Source organism: Fukomys damarensis, unplaced genomic scaffold (genome assembly GCF_012274545.1).
Source record: "Fukomys damarensis isolate Sample0158 unplaced genomic scaffold, DMR_v1.0_HiC HiC_scaffold_4, whole genome shotgun sequence".
NCBI lineage: Eukaryota > Metazoa > Chordata > Mammalia > Rodentia > Bathyergidae > Fukomys > Fukomys damarensis.
In genome coordinates this window covers 28172004-28189749 of record NW_022900916.1, presented here as the reverse complement: position 1 = coordinate 28189749, position 17746 = coordinate 28172004, and the positions used below count along the sequence as shown (strand labels likewise).

Sequence of the window (17746 nt, the reverse complement as noted above, 5' to 3'; positions counted from 1 at the left end):
TGTGTGTGTGTGTGTGTGTGTGTGTGTGTATTTTAAAATATACATAAAAGAGTATTTTATATTGTGTTTAAAAAATGTCTCATTCCTTATCTTGTGTTAGGAAATAACTCATCTCTCCAGGATTATTCTTTACTCTTTTTTTTTGTGGTACTCGGGATCGAACTTGGGACCTTGAGCTTGCAAGGCTGGCAGTGGAACCACTAAGCTAAATCACTGGCCCAAAAGTTTGTTTCTTTTTTCTTTTTTTTTTTTTGTGGTATTGGGCATCGAATTCAGGTCCTTGTGCTCGTGGGGTAGGCCTGTTGCCACTGAGCTAAATCCCCAGCCCACTTTACTCTTAATTTGACATGAATTTTCTTTTCCTTCAGCTAGCCTCAGTTAATTTCTGGGTTGGAAAAAAACTCTGTTAAGGAAATTTTTGGAATTTCTGAGTTGAAATAACTGTTAAGGAAATTTTTGTTGGGCCTTTGAGTAAAAGTTAGTATTTTCCTTAAGAGAGATTTGTAAAGTAAACTTTTTATTTTATAACTTTATAATACCTATTTTGATAGCACACAGAACTTTATAATATTGTTCATCACTTTTCAGTGTATTTTTTCTATTCAAAGCTTTGTTTTAAGCATTAAGATATTTTTTGAGATTTTTTTTTTTATCATGTGCATCTTTGAATTATCTGAGATAAGTCACATTTACTTCACACCTAAGAATTCTCCAGGGCTGGGGATTTAGCTCAGTGGTTTTGCTGCCTGCCTTGCAAGCGCAAGGACCCGATTTTGATCCCCGGTACCAAAAATAAATAAATACTTCTCCAAATGATTCTCTATGTAGGAGTCTTTTTTTCTTTTTTTGGCCAATACATTTCTATTTATTTTATATTTTTAAAGATTAGCAACAATACATGCTGTATAAACAAGCATTCTAGAATCAGCCAGAAGATTCCTTCAAAACAAGAATAGATACAAATTTCCTGAGGAGAGTGAGCTCAATAAATCAGGTGACTAGAGTTGGAAAGAGTTAGTGGTGAGCCTTTTGTAAACTTTTGGGTTTCTGAATGTTAATTTAAGTTTCCTTTTTAAAGGGCCAGTGTTTGTAGAGCTTTTCCTGTCAGCAATGTCCTGTGTCAACTGTCAGGTCATGTTTGGTGTGAGGAGATGTATTAATCTGCCATACCAAGCACTGTAAGAGGCTGGGATAAATAGTGAGCTCAAGCAGATGAAGAGGGATTAACTGTGTGGATTGAGCAAACTCTTCAATCACAGAACCAGTGATTTTACAAAGGATAAGCTGCTGCTCTTACAAATATTGACTACTGATTTGCTACTCAGAATGGAGATGACATAACTTGTGCACTTGCTCTGTAGTGTGCTATGTGAAGTGTACATTATTCATATTAATGGATTTGTCAGAGGCATTATAGAAATTGACAGATTTATTATAGTAACAGTTGCTAGAACTGTTGTGGTTAAGGTGGTGTCAGCATATCTATTAAAACTTCAAGATTTTAGAAGTTTATGACATGCTATAAAATTAATTTCCAAGGTGGAATTTGGAATACCAGTTATAGCCTGGCACAGTTTTGTGCATATTTTAAATATAAATTTGAAGACATTTTAGTTGAAATAGAGCAAAAAAAATCCGTATTATTTTGTTGTATTTGTGTAATACAGGTTGGATAGCTCTTATCCAAAATGCTTAGAACCAGAAGTTTCTTATTTCATATTTTTTAGATTTAGAATATTTGCACATACATAATGAGATACCTTGCAGCTGAGACCCAGGTATAAACATAAAATTAATTTATGTTTCACATACACATTATACATACAGCAGAAAGCTAATTTTATACAATATTTTTACTGCACCTGTGCTTTGAGGCCAAATTTAGAAATTTTCCACTTACAGTGTCATAGTGCTGAAAAGTTTTGGATTTTGGAGCATTTTAGATTTGGGATTTTCATATTAAGGATGCTCAACCTATATCAAAAATTTAAATTCATTTAATTAAAAAATTTAAAATAACTAAAATCATTAGTAAGAAAGTTATTTATATCAGAATAAAATGCATTCCTTTAATCTTTTAAAGATATTATTTTTCTTTTTTTTTCTTCATTGAGTTTATTGGTACATTTTAGGTATACAGTACAGTTACATTCATTATTGGGATCTTGTACCTTTACATGGCAGGTCTTGGTTCTCATTTTTTCCCCTTGTCCCTGCCCTCCCTTCACCCCCTCATCCCCTCCCCATTTACAAACATTTTATTTCCATTTTTTTTCCATTTTCTCCTGTTTTTTTCTTTCCCTTATTACCTTTCCCATACCCTTCCTACTTTCCCTACACGTTTAGCCCTTTTCTTCCTATTTCACAATGTCAGTTATCTCATTAGGATCTTATGTACTATTATAGTTTATTCCCACCAGAGAAACTGTGTGGTATTTACACATGTGTGACTTATTTATTTCACTTAGGAGTATATCCTTAATATGTATCCATTTTCCTATGAATGAATCTAATTTCTTATTCTTAATGGCTGAGTAGCATTCCATTTTATAGAAAAACCACATCTTCTTTATCTAATCTCCAACTGATGGGAAAATCATCTGTTTCCAAGTTTTAGCTATTACAAACTGTGCCGCTATAAACATGGGTGTGCATATATCACACTGGTACGATTCTTTTAATTCTTTTGGAAAGATACCCAGCAGAGGGATACCTGGGTCAAATGGAACCTCTAGTCCCAGCTTTTTGAGGTATCTCCCTATTGATTTCCATAGTGGTTACACCAATCTGTGCTCCCACCAACAATGGAGAAGGGTTCCTTTCTCCCCACAACCCTGCCAACATTTGTTATTGGTTGATTTCTTGATAGCAGCCATTCTTTATGGGGTGAGGTGGAATCTCAGTGTTGTTTTCATCAGTATCTCTCGAATGACCAGTGATGCGGAATATTTTTTCATGTATTTACTTGCTGCTTTTACTTCCCTGCCGGCACCGCCATTGCTCCAGCTCCAGAGATTATTTTTCTTCATTCTTGCAATAGGAAGGCTTTTCAGAGGTTTACATTGTATCTTGAAGGATGAGCTGGAAGCTTTCTAGCAATTATGGGGTTGGATGTATGGAGAAAACAAAAGAGGTGGCATATTCGAGGCAGAATGGAATTTGTGTGGGTGCTGGGGCTTGGCCTAGTTGAAGCATAGCTAAGTATGTGAACATTTTCAAGTAGTGCCTTCATATTAGGTAGGGAGATTGTTTTTGAATTGTACTTTTATACTATAAAAGTATACTTGTATCGTTCAGTCCTCCATATTTGTGGATACAGTTTTCTAGCTATGATTTTTATACTATAAATTGATTTAATTTAAATTGCTTAAAAGGCTTTTTTGTTTAAAAGTTGTATTATATAGCATTTTAATATGTAAATATTAAATATGATATGTGCTCCTAACTGAAAAGTTGTTACCCTTGTCCCTCCCCCCAATAAAACACTCCCTAGAGGAGTTGCTACCAGTTCTGAGTATATCTTTCCAGACTTTTTTCTGAGTTTCACTAACATATACTGTGTATACTAGAAAAATATGCACTCAGATTTTTTAAAATTAAGGAAGTGGTGTATTGCTTTACATAACCTATTGCTTGCATTTTTCACTCAAGTATCACGGACATCTTTATACATCAGTATATATCTTTCTACTATTTCTCTAGCTTTATTGTATTTCAAAATGGTTTCACGGGCCAGGGATTTCGCTCAGTGGTTCGGTGGCCTGCCTTGCAAGCACAAGGACCCGAGTTCAATCCCTGGTACAAAAAAAAAAAAAAATTGGTTTCATAATATTTCTCTGCTGTGTAGTTTAAGATTAGAGGCATGTGCCACCATACCTGGCTAACATTTTTTTCTTATGCTATTATATTGGCCTCTGTATGTTTTATGAATTACTCCCATTTGAAGCTCAGGATCAGAAAGATTTCTCTGGACCAGAGTTTGATCCCGGTACCAAAAAGAAAAAGGAAAATATAATGAAACAATGTGAATTCTCTAATGATTTACTCATGTATGTAGATAACAGTGCTTTCTAATTCTTCCCATTACCCAGTCATACTGAACAACAGACTCAGGCATTTTATCATTCTCAGTAACATGTTGCTCTGTGGATTTGTTTACATGGAATAGACATATGTTTAACATTTTTACAGGCTAGAATTATCCTGATTTAGAGCTTTATTGGCCAGTTGCTGTTGATATTCATCCAGGCATATGTCTTTGCGAAGCTATTAAATTTTACAAATTTAAATGTAAATTCATAAATGTATATTAACTTATCTCTAGCTTGGCTGCTTTTTTTTTTTTTTTTTTTTTAATGTGTAGTTCAAGCTAATCTTGAATTCACTGTGTACCTTAGCCTGGCCTGGAATTCATGGCAATCCTCCTGCCTCAGCCTCCTGAGTGCTAGGATTACAGGCAAGCACCACCACGATGGGCTTGGGTGCTTGTTAAAGTATAAGGCTCTTAAGCAGCAACATAAAGGAGCTGTGTTAGTTTCTTGCGGGGACCATAGATTCTTCTTGGATTTTAATATTTACCAAAAAACTTAACCTTTTTAAAAGAAGTATGAAGATGATTTGGAATGTATTTGCTTTAATAAAGACCAATTCAGTGATCAAGTAAAGAAAATAGGACTGTGAATAGAGTGAGAACCTTAATTTACCTTTTATGAATTTGTTAATTATAAAATCATTTTATGTTTGATCATTGTTAAACTATACATTTTTTGCTTTTTAAAAAAACTCGTTTTAACCGCCCCTCAATACAAGGTTGTTTTGGAAGATGGGAATGGGATGACAATTGCTTACGTACCTATTCTGTTTCTTCAAGGCAAATCCAAAAATACAAGCTTTGTTTTATTTCATATAATAGAAAGCACTGTAAGTATATATTCCCTTTCAAATATTTCAGCTATAATCTTATGCTATTAATGGCTCAAAACATTTTGTACACAGAATAGGGCAAATAAATGAATAAAAAATGAATTTAAAGAATATGACAAATTTAAAAAGCTATTTATAGTCAAAATAATTTTTAAATTTACAGCTTAAAATAGCAATAAAGGAGTGGATGAATTGCCCGATGGCCTATGTGAAAGTAAACATAGTTGAATGAAAGCAGCTAAAAAATTTAGTCGAAAATATATCTATTACTTATTTCTAAGCAGTTTGCTAGAGGAATACACATACAAAAGTGCCTCTTTTTCCTAAGTGTTCATTTTCCCACTACAAATTTGTTCTATGTTTATATGCATGCATTTTTAAGCCCCCAAAAAGACATGTTTGGGAAATAGAATTGACCTAAAATATTGTGGAAGGTTAAATCTGGAATTGTTGATGTCTGATATTTAAAAATATATCATTTAGCCATTAAGAATTAATTTTAAATAATGGTTATTACTTTAATGCGATAGAATAATAATTCAATAATGCTATCTTATACAGCTTGTACAGATGGCATTCACTTATTCCATCAGCAGTAGAGCATAGCATTTCAGAGAATGGGCTTCCTAGACAGACAGACTTGGGGTCCAGGCTCCACTTATTAAGGGTAACCTTGATTTCCCATTGGTAACATAGAGCTAATAATATCTACCTCTTGGGGATGTGTGAGAATGAAATGAGATGATGACATTATCATGTTTAATTTGTAGCAAAGGCGCAATAATTATTAGCTGTTGCAGTTATTGCCTCTTTGAACCATCCTGGTATTTGTAATCATGACATTGTACAGCTTTAAAAAAGATGCTTAAAGTTTATACTGTGGAGATATGTAAAATATTATGTCTGATGTAGAAATAACATAACTAATGAGGTAAAACCAATTCTTAATTGTTATTTTAAAGATATACACATAAATCTTTTAACTTTTTAAGTGCCTTCAACAAATTTATAATGAAATTGAGTTTTATTTTTCCTAGTTTCCTACTTTAGGAATATTTACAAAAGGGGCAGATACATAATATACACTAGTAATATTTGTTTAACAAATGAATTGAGTACTCTTTCATATATACTAATCATTACTACATATAGTATCAATAAGTATAGTATTATTCATGCATATTTTTGGTTAAATATTTTTAAGAGGAAGAAAATTTTACTAAACAGTTTAACAATCATGTTTTTATTGTGGTGGCTTTTCTTTTCAGATTTCTTGTTATGTGTAGAACAATGGACTTTTGGCAAATTTGTCATTTAAAACAATTGTAATATTTAAAAGTTAAAAAAATAATTATTTTAAGCACTCACCTTCTGAATTTCAACAGTAATTCTTTATAGTGTACCCTCTTATTATCTACCGTCAAATATTTGAAAACAAAAGCTAAATGAATTCTAGTACTTTGCTAAGTCATAGAATTAGTGGTTATGTTGCAATTTGAACAGAAGACCCAGGATTTTAACCACAATGTTAAGGTACAATCTCAGATTTGGGAAATTTTGTGGCAAAGAAAACCTTTAACTTAATTCATATTTATAAATACTAAATTTGTAAAGTATTTCCTCTGAAAACATATACATTTAGAATTACATTTATAATTTAAAGAGAAATGTGCATTCCATTTTAAGTTGTATTTCATTTTCTTAAAATGTTTGTTGTTTTTCTGAATTCAATATTTTTCTTGCGTAGAACAGATGATTAAGATACAAGAAGATAAAAAGTAGCGAAGAAGATACTCAATACAGAAGGTTTAGATTCTTTGTCAAATTTAAAGACCTATTATTAAAAAAGAAGCTTTTGCTAAGATACAACAGAGAGGGTACCCAGTATAGGTATTCTTCTTTGTAAAGTGAGATTTTTTCATATTGAAAACACATTTTTGATTTAGTATTTTGATATAGTGTCATCCCTGGAAATGAGAGATTGTGGGTTTTCCACAGATCTGTTGATTTTAAAATAAAAATGCTTAAAAATTCTATAAGGAACATATTTAATATATCATAAAAATGGGATCCCTAATGTTTTGTAATTAGACCAAAGAGACAGAAATGCAAGAGATTTTTTAAAAAACTGGATGAGAAGAGGACAGCAGTCCTATTAAAGTTGGTCTAAAATAAGTTATTTTCTGATATGTAATAAGATAGTCTAGATTCCTGCCATACACCTATGCATACTGTAAAAGAAGTGGTTTTAAATGAATAGAGCAGGATAATTGAGTTCTGTGGATAATATAATTCACACATATTTTTGGTCTGTGATTTTTTTACTATGACTTTAGTGGATATTGATGAACATACTTTATTCAGATTTTTCATAATTATTCTGGAATCTTACCTTTGACATATATTTTGATAACTTTGTGAAAACTGCATCCATAAATAAATATTTGACATGAAATAGAGGCTTTTGATTGGAGTCAGCACAAACATTTAATATTTCAGGTTTTTTTTTAGTCACATTCATGAACTCTTTCCACATGCATATAGTTGTGACATTAATAGCTGCTGTCTCCTTTGGCCTCAGACTTATTGAAAACATACTGAAATTCTCATGAGGCTATTGGAATTTCCATTTCATGAAATAGACCTAATAAAGGAAAGCCTGAATTATCCTAATAGTTACTCAGATTTTACTTGCTAGCTTTCAGAGTGACTTGCCACTTTACAGAGAAGAAAGGAGATTAACAGAGGGCAAACTTGTGATTACAGCCTTTGCTTTTGCCCAGTGTCATTATGGCTGTTGTATCTGACTTTAAGTCCTTATCCCCAAGGATAAGCTCTCCTGAGAAGTGTGTGGTCCCTGTAATTGAAGGACACTAGAAACAAAACTAGCATTTTTTAACCTTTGTGCAAAGTTACGATGTGTTGGGGTTAAATTCCATTATTAAATGACACCTGAAATATACTTCAATTTTGATGGCCATTTCTCAAGAAAAATTAGAAAATAAAATAACTAAAAGGGCTGGAGAGGTATTACCAGCATGAATTAAATGTTTTCAGAAAATTGATGTCTAGTTTAAAGTGACTTAAATGTAAAGCAATCATTAAGTAGATAATTTTTTTAAAAAATGAGTCTATTTATGAAATTCAGAAAATACTAGATGACCAGGTATTTTTCTAAGAGATGAAAGGAAGCGCTGTCTTCTCCCACCTGCCACAGCAGGTAGCTGCTTTAGGGTCTTAGTATCCGAACTATTAGGTAAAAATGAAGAATTTAAAAAGGATTAGGTAAACATGCAATTGTTTTGTTTATATGAATTAATATGTGGAGAGCAGAATAGTATTGACAAGCTTATCTTTAACTTATTGCAGGTCAAGGAAATAGTTAAGTGACTCAGAATATTTGTTTAAATAGACCCAAGGTCCTGACTTACAGTGAAAGGTTTCATGAACAAAAAACAATCTTTCTTACAATTTTTCTTTCTTTGCCAGTATAAGGGAAAAGGAATTTGTAGCTGAATAAAAGTGGTGGGTAAAACTATAGAAGTTGAAAGTTTAAATTGTTAGTGTTGAAGGTTATATAAATGCCCATGAATAAGGGGAAAATTGAAGCCAGCTAAAGGTGAGGCTCCAGAAATTTTGTATGAAATCTAGGTTGAACAACCATAAAAGTGTGAATATATTAATACAATTAAGCCCTTAATTTTGTAATGATTTTTGAACAATAAAATAAAAAATAAAAGTTTTAAATTCCTTAGAAATCTGGTACTTAAAAAAAAAAAAAAAAGAAATCTGGTACTTAAATTGGTCACCAAAGTTTCTTATCCAAAAAAATTAGAAAATAAAAAGGATAATGAAAAATAGATGTCTATTTTGAAAATGTTTCTGAGTCACCTCCAACTAATCACAGTGCCACATGAAGAATAAATTAAGTGGGGTGAGGGATTTAGCTTGGTGGGGCCTCCTCCTGACTCGCAAGCCCAAGGTCTCAAGTTCGATCCCCGGAACCAAAAAAAAAAAAAGCCTGCACACGAATAAACTAGGTACAGGGGGACAAAATGAGAACCAAGACCTGTCATGTAGAGGTACAAGATCCCAACAATGAATGTAACTGTACTGTATTCCTAAAATGTACCAATAAACTCAATTTAAAAAAAGAATAAACTAGGTAAAAGGAAACTGAATAAGAAGTGAATTCTAGGACTTTTTGGAATTTTTGCAGACTTTTTCACCTTTCAAGATATTTTAGAATTTTATTTTATTTATTTTTGTATTGCAACCATTCTGGGTGGGTTTTGGATTGTATGGAAGTAGCCAAATGCATGACCACGTATGTAATTCTCAAAAACACTGACTGCTTCTCCAGCATGTCAGCTCCAACAGTATCATCTTCAAGTACACACTGAATTTGAAGGTCTTAAATTCCATATCCCAAATGCTTCTGATGCACTCCTCTGCTTTTGCCATAGTTGTCTCCTCTTACCAAAGTTTTACGTATAGTAAAAGTTACAGATTGGGAGATGACCCACTTCTTGCTTAGTTATCTGAGCATAGTATTCTTATGTTGAATATTTTGAGCTGCTTCAGGAAAGGGACACTATCAAATAAGAAATACACACACCTTTTATAAAAAGATAACTAGTCTTTCTTTATTTTCTTTGTATGCTGAAAATTTGTGGCTCCTTAAGCAAGTGATAATTTTCAACAGTACAAATCAACTGGTGTGAGTATAAGTTAATATGTTTTCTTTCTTAGGACATAATTTCTTCATTACCTTCTTTCATCTTAAAAGGAAATCTTCCAGCTGCTTTAGAAATGATTACAGTGCTTAACTTATATAATTATCAAATTATTCTTTTTCTTGTCTTTCTGATGAACATTCTCTAGACAGTGTACAGTAGTCATATCTATCTTAGTATCCATGCAACTAATAGTTATATTAACATATAATAATAGTTAAGTAAAAGTCTTAACAGTATTCAATATCTCCTGTGTGATATAGGACTAAGACACACTTCCAGCTTATCTTTAGGAGAAGTGTGTGAATTTTGACAGTACACAGAACTAATATGTAATTATGAATTTACTGAAATGTTGAATAATTGCATGTGTTTGCATAGTTTCTCAAGTAAGATAATGTGATTTTGGTGTATGGTAAATGCATAGCAGTTCCTCATTGTTGCTTGCTGGGTAGGTTTATGCTACCCTTACCTTCTTTTTCTTTTTCTTTTTTTTTCTTTTTTGGTTTTTTGAGACAGGGTCTCACTCTGTAGTTGAGACTGACCTGGAACTCATTTTGTAGCCCAGGCTGGTCTCGAACTCAAAGTGATCTTCCTGCCTCAGCCTGCTGAGTACTGGGATTATAGGAATGCACCACCATGCCCAGCTCTTACCTTCTTTTTCTTGATGTACTTTAAAAATTTTTATTTATTTATATTTAGTACTGGGGATCAAACTCAGAACCTTGCACTTGCAAGGCAGGTGTGGCACCACTGAGCTACATCCCCAGCCCCTTCTTGATGTATTATTATGCTTATATTTGTTGAATTTTACATCTTTAGCCAATCTGAATTTTCTTAAAGAGTGACATACTATTGATCTTTGTAGATTTGTTATGAGGTATACAAAATATGAGGACTCATGTCTTTATATCTAGTGACAAATTTCCAACTCTGCTATCAAAAAGTATAACATATTTATAATATTTGTGGTACTATCCAAATTAATAGTTCTTCTGGGGACTTAAAAATATAAAACTACTTAAAGGAAAACACTTTTGTTTTTTAAAAATATTTACATAGCTATTGGACAAATGGCAATAATGGTTTAGAAAAATGAATTTTCAATCAATAAAAGCTTTGCTTCCCTTGCAGTCCTCTTGCCTCACCTTCCAGGTGTTAAGATTACAGGCATGCACCACCACAGCTAGATAAAAGGGTGACAGATAGTATGGTTTGGTCTTCTTGAGGAGTAGTCCCATACTCTTTGCACTTCCATTGGCAATGATACCTCAGTTCACAAATGCTTTTGTTTATAATTTGGTTCACAGAAGGATTCGGCCAAAAAAAAAAAAGAAAAAAATTTTTTTGCAACTTTGCCTCAGGTGACAGATACTATCACAGCCTTGTTTCCCACACAAACACAAAAGTAGCCATCTTTTCCAAAATCACAGAAAAAATTAAGTTTGTGAATGGTACTGTAAATACTCTGTATGTACAAACACTAACTCTTCAGGAAAAGGTTTAAATTACTTTAAAGGAAAATGGATGCCTTCAACATTCCTTTAACAGTAAAAAATAATTACTTTTCAAAATGAGGAGGGAGAAGGAGAGGAAGGAAAGGGTAGCATGAAAGGAGGGGGAAGAGAAGGTAAGGGAGGAGGAGAGATATTAGAACTTGCTAGAGTGAATATACTTTGGGCAACTTAGCCCAGTATTTGAGATCCTGCCTCAGAAATATTCTGTGATGAATTTATATATCAGAAACTTTTATCAGATACATCTGTGATGTATCAATGAAATACCACATTTCCATTGATGGATTCCACTGAAACTTTCATTAGATTGTGGTTGCTTTCATTTGTTTGAGTTTTAGTAAAATACTAGGTATAGCTATTATATTTCTAATGAAGTTTATAAAAATGGAGAATATTTGTGAAACTATTGAGTGGTTTATGACCATGACCATGAATATACAATTTCTAGGGGACTTTAATCTTTATTTATGTATTTATGTATTTGGTACCGGGGATTGAACTCTGATCTTTGTGCTTGTGAGGCAGGTGGCAGAACCACTGAGCTAAATCCCCAGCCCTAATCTTTATTTTTAAGGTATTTAATATGCATGATAATTCTATGAGAGCAGTCTAATATTTTGGCTCTTAAATGCCCTAGAAAAATCTGAGTATACTCACTCAGTTTAATACCAATAATTGTGAGTGTAACCAGGGAGGAGTGAATTTGATATGGATTTAGAGCAACAAATTTTAACACTTAATTTTGGGGACAAATCATTTTATGTTTTACTTGATGGGAATTAGGATAGGCAGTTAAGAATCAATATGCATTTAAATTCTTGAAGAATTAACCTAATGAAAGTATAAAAAAACTTACATGATTTATTTGAAGTTGCTAACCTCTTTCAGGGATGTGTTGAATTTATTTATAATAGTTTCTATACCCTTATAGAATATAGATTGAAAAGTATCACCCTGTCAAGATCATTCAGTTACAGAACATTACTGTATTTTGGGGTAGTAATATATTAAGGTAGAAGAGTACTGAACATGTTTTTGCTCTTGAGATTTATAGGAAGGAGGAGAGGGACCAGCCTATGGTATAGATCTGAAACAAGGCTAACAAGGCCTGGATTTAAGCAATTTTAGTAATTAAAAGTATGCCAAATCTAATTAGATCTGGCACTTAGTTTTTCTAAAATAGATTACCTACTTTTTTTTTTCTCTCTTCTGCCTCCCACAGGAAACCAGTTTCCTCCAATTGCAGCACAGGACCTCCCTTCTGTTCTAAAGGCTGGCTACCTTGAAAAACGCAGAAAAGGTAAGCTGTAAAATCTAATGCAAAAAAAATCTAAGATTATTTTTACTTATAGATAAAACATGCTTTAGTATACCTTTGAAGCAAGTATTCTCTTTAGATGATGGTACAGGTTAGGACTGTAAAAAAATATGGATCCCATTTTCTAAAATTAAAATATTGGATTTAGCATTAAATAATTTTTAATAACAACACAACAAAACATTGGATTGGATAGTTTCCAGCCTGGGCTATTTATAAATGATGCAACAGCTGGTCCCTCTGTCTTGTAGAAAAGCTGTGGGCCATGCTAGTGTTCTCAAGGATGGGATTTCTCACTGTTATCTCACCCTGGTGAGTAGCAGGCCTGCCCCTGACCTGGCATCCAGCATGTCTGCTGTGGTCACAGCAAGCCTGGCATCTTATCTGCCTTTGTCAAGTATTCATTTCAGTGTTCCTCTCCATTGGCCACGATAATTGGGAGTTGACCAGATGGTCTCACTCTTTCAACACCAAAGTTTAATGGAAGAGAAATATGGAAGTGGTGTTAAGATATGGAAAATGAATAGCAGAAAGTCTCCCTTCATTACCATTCTGCTTATCTCTCTGGTAGTCTTTTTGGGCCCTCCTATTTATATTCCCTTTGCTTTTCTTAGCTTTCTTAGCTGAATTTTAAAGCCAAAAGAGATAATAGAAATAATATGCATCAACTTCTCCTCTCCCTTTTATAACAGATGAGAAAATGAGGTCTAGATGAATTGCCTTTTTTAAGATGTGTTTTTTTTTTCCTTTTCCTTTTTCTTTTTCTCCCCCCGCCAACCCCACCGTACTGCGGATTGGACTTAGGACCTCACGCTTGCCTGGCCGGCAATGTGCTTCTGAGCTAAATCCCTGGCCTAAGATGAGTTTTTGAAACTGTCTCTGTCAATAAAGTTTGGTAGCCAGGCAGTTGAGCCTATAAGTGTGGCAGCCCAATTTCTGCTTCGGTTGATTCCTTTTAGCTTTATTGGTGGTGGTGGTGGTGGTTTGCCTTTTGAAATAGAAAATACAGATTAGTTACAGAATATTAATGCTAAAAGAAGCCTTAGAAAATGAACTATTCTTTTATAATAAAGAAATGGCCTTATATTTATATCAGTTGTATATGTTACTTAAACTATTCTTTTCTTCCCTTTATTGCAGATCACAGCTTTCTGGGATTTGAATGGCAAAAACGATGGTGTGCTCTCAGCAAAACGGTGTTCTATTATTATGGGAGTGATAAAGGTAGTGTTGCCGTTCATTTATATCAGCTATTGCATGAGCAATTTTGGGCCATTTTTACTGCCCCTTCTCATAATTTTTGGGAATAGAGTAAACTGAACACAAAGAGAAAAAGAACAACAGATTTTTAACAGTTATAATCTGAGAAATATAAAAAATTTTTTTTGGTACCAGGGAACAAACTCGGGACCATGCTCTTGCGACGCAGGTGGCAGAACCACTAAGCTAAATCCCTGACCCCAGTAATTTATACTTTATTTCGTTATTTGACAAACACTCTGAATTCCAGACTCTGTCCCCCAAAAGTTACCACATTTGTGTTTTATTGAATTAGAAAAGAGAATAAAATAGCTTTCATCTATGTGGCCTTTCACCTTAGAAAATATTTATCACCAGGCTGTAGTTATAGCACTTCTAGAAAAGCAAACACAGTAAAGGTGTGAGAAATCTAAAGGAAAAATAAAATATTTAAAAGAAAAATTCATATAAAATCTATACAGCACTCTTCTGACTTCCCTTTATTGGTGTAAATAACAGCAAGTATGTTTATTGTATCCTCATTAAGCACTTTAGCTCTCTCAGCATGTAAGCTATATTAGCTTGTTTAACTGACAACAACTCCATGAGGTAGGTACTGTTATTAGCTCCACTTATTTTACTGTTAGGAAAACTGAGGATAAAGAGGTTAAAATTTGTTCAAAGTCACAGAGCTAGTTCATGGTATTTTCCTACAACCTATGCAGAATCCAAGCTCATAGCCACTGCTGTTGCTATATTAGGTTTAGAACACTCAGGCACTTTTTGTAATTTTATTTTAAATTAATAAACCTTTTAACTTTGAATTTATTTGAACAAATAAAGGCACAAAATAATGAAATATAAATTCTTAGTCCCCCCTCCCCAGAAAGCAGGGCAGAAGTTTAATTTTGTTATTTTGTATTATCTTTTATTTTGCTCTTTATTTATATTTTGGGTTTCTTATAGAAGAGAAACCATGTGATATTTGAACTTGTGTGTCTGATTTATGTCACCTGTCATTGTCTCCAGGAACAAGAGTTAGAGGGAGCAGGGAGGGCTGGGAAGGAAGAGACAAAAAAGTATTGAGATGTTTGGGCTGGGGATTTAGCTCAGTGGTGCTGCCACCTGTCTTGCAAGCACAATCCCAAGTACTGAGTTCAATCCCAAGTACCAGAAAAAAGAAAAAAAAATGAATTAAGATGTGTTATGTACATGTACAAAATCTTCCTGCTCCACTGTAAATGTAATTATTATGTACTGCAAACACATACTAATAAAATTTTTTTAAAAGTTGAACATCATAAGGATCATATAGAAATAGGTAGCATTTGCTTCTAGAAAGGACATTACAAGGAGAAAAAGACATATAAGCCCCAAATCATTGAATATAAATTTTTACATGGAATTGTTACTAACAGTGTTGTTTGGAAATTTATATTTTATTTGACATTATTTGCAGTTCTATGGTTTTTTCTTTATAAAATGGAGCAAATGAGATTAATATATTTCAGATAAATTTATTTCAGATAAATATATTTCAGATACATAATGCTAGAAATTGGTCTCACCTTTCGATTAATGGGATTAACAAATTACGACTTTAGTGGCCTGCTGTATTCTATCACTAATTTATAACATGTTCAAGTGTAATAAATGGGAATCAGTGAAGTGTAATCTGTAAACAACTAGAAACAAGTAGCCTTCTTCTGCTAAAGGTAAGAAGGTGATTTTGTCAGAAAATTTAGTCTAAATTCAGGCATAATTATTATAAATCATAAACTTGTACTACTGTATAGAAATATAGTTTTTATAACATTCTGAAAATGTTGCCTTTCCACAAAGAAATATCCTCTTTTCACCAGATAAGGGGAGGGAAATTTCAAATCCTTGTGACTTTGAATTCTGATTTCTGATCTCTTTAAGAATCAATGATAGAGGAAGGGAGGTAAAAAGAATTAAGAGATATGTTCCAACTCCCCATGATGAATGTAATCATCATGTATTATAGACATACACTGATAAAAATAGAAATTTAAATTAAAAATAGAATCAAGGTCAGTGTTTCTATCATTCCTAACTGGTATTTACCAACTATTAGGTCAAAAATCAGCAAGATTCTTCCTAAAATTCAAGAAGAGTCTATATTTGTTGCAAAGACCAATATTTTAATCTCTTAGATATTAAATTCTAATTTCTGTCCTTACTTGAGACCTTATAATGCTAACATTCTTAATAATTTCAACTTAACTACTTTATAATCCATTTAGTCCCCTCAACCACTTTTGCTTTCTAAAAATTAGCATTCTAACCTTTATTTTTCATGTTGGTTCTTGAAATTTTTCATGTTGGTTCTTGAAAGTCTATCTTACGTTTCCTTGAAGTCTTCCTGCCCCTTATCGTGAACCCTCCTCTTTCAAGGGTGATTTCAAGTATGTTTTTGGTGGCTCTTTTCTCCTTTGGCTTCTTTCTTTGGAATTCTCAGCTAGTTTCTTTTCTTTTAAGGACAAAAAAAAAATCTGCCTTTAGATATTTTTAAATTTCTTGTTTGGCATGATCTGATATCCTTCCTTTATATATTTTTCTTTCCAGAAAAATGTGTCAAATAAAAGTGTTGTTTTCTTTTGTGAAATCAGGTAACTGGTTTCGTAAAGTCTTGTTTTTTTGTATGTGTGAACCATTTACCCAAACTTTGGGAAGAGCTATCTAGATATATGAGAACTATAATCTTCCAGCTAAGTAGGATTAAGATAAATGGGTTATAGAGGCACAGAAGGAGTTGATGCCACTTACTAGGTTAAACTGTACTTTGTTAATGTTTGACAGATACATAGCTCACAATTTCTCCCTTACATGTGTGCCAAAAAACGTATTGACTTATCAAGGTAGTAATGGCTTAGAAAGAGTAGTTCCATCCTCTAGGGTATATAATGCACTTACCTTTGTACCCATAAATATTGTTTGTATTTATTATTCATAGGCATTTGGAACCCTTAAGTAACAAAATATATAGTACATTTTTTATCACTTTATGAAATCACATCCATTCTGTCATCTCCTTCCTTTTCCTGTGATTGTCTTGAGACTCATTCATCAGACTTCCTAGATCCTAGATGTTCATATTTCCATCAGGGCTTTCATTCATTCACATATTTATTCATTTTTTAAAAAAATTTGGTAAACATTAGTTGAATACTTGATAGATAATAGGTCCTGGGAATCTAAAGATTCTTGGAGGTGTTCACAGTCTGGTTTGTGTGGGTATTAATGAGAGGAAAAGAGAATGCTGTGGAGTCGAAGGTGAGGGGCTAGGCAGAGACATAATTTCAATGCAGTTGCAGGAAATAATAATAATAATAGTAATGATAATAATAAAAACAACTTTGGACCACAAAGAAGGAAAAGCCAACTGCCTGAGAAGATTAGGGAGGACACCCTTGAGAAGAGAGCACTTCATTGAGCTTTAAACAATGAGTTCGCTGGGTGAATTCTGTGGTTTAAATGTATGTGTTCTTCCAGAATTTGTACGTTGGAACCTAACTTCTAAAGAGACAGTGTTAAGAAATAGGCCTGTTCATTTCGGATGCCCATTTTTGGATCGGGTCTTTATATTTTGGGGGACTGATTGTTTTGAGTTCTTTATATATCCTTGATAATAGTCCTTTGTCTGAGGTACAGCTGGTAAAAATTTTTTCCCACATTGTAGATTGTCTCTTAGTTCTGCTAATGGTTTCTTTTGAAGTACAGAAGCTTTTTAGTAAGATGAGATCCCAGTTGTTGATTCTTTCTGCTAGTTCCCGTGCTACTGAGGATTTGTTCATAAAGTTTTTTCCTATACCAATGTCTTCCAGAGTTCTGCCTAACTTACCTTCCAGCAAGTTTAATGTTTCTGTTTTAATATTTAGATCTTTAATCCATTTGGATTTTAATTTAGTGCATGGCGAAAGATAAGGGTCTAATTTTAATCTGTGGCAGGTTGATATCCAGTTTTTCCAACACCATTTATTAAAGAGGCT

At 33.2% G+C, this 17746-nt stretch overlaps 1 protein-coding gene across 2 annotated transcripts in view; it reads left to right on the top strand.

Moving 5' to 3' along the window:
* Positions 1–17746, top strand: part of Skap2 (src kinase associated phosphoprotein 2) — a 166220-nt gene that overhangs the window by 87287 nt on the left and 61187 nt on the right. For both annotated transcript variants that reach the window (XM_019208052.2, XM_010628269.3), the window contains exons 5-6: positions 12399–12476; positions 13635–13718. Coding sequence is in view for 1 of the 2 variants with exons in the window: in XM_010628269.3 (XP_010626571.1) it covers positions 12399–12476; positions 13635–13718 (162 nt within the window). In the remaining variant the exon portion in view is untranslated. The remainder of the gene's footprint in view (positions 1–12398; positions 12477–13634; positions 13719–17746) is intronic.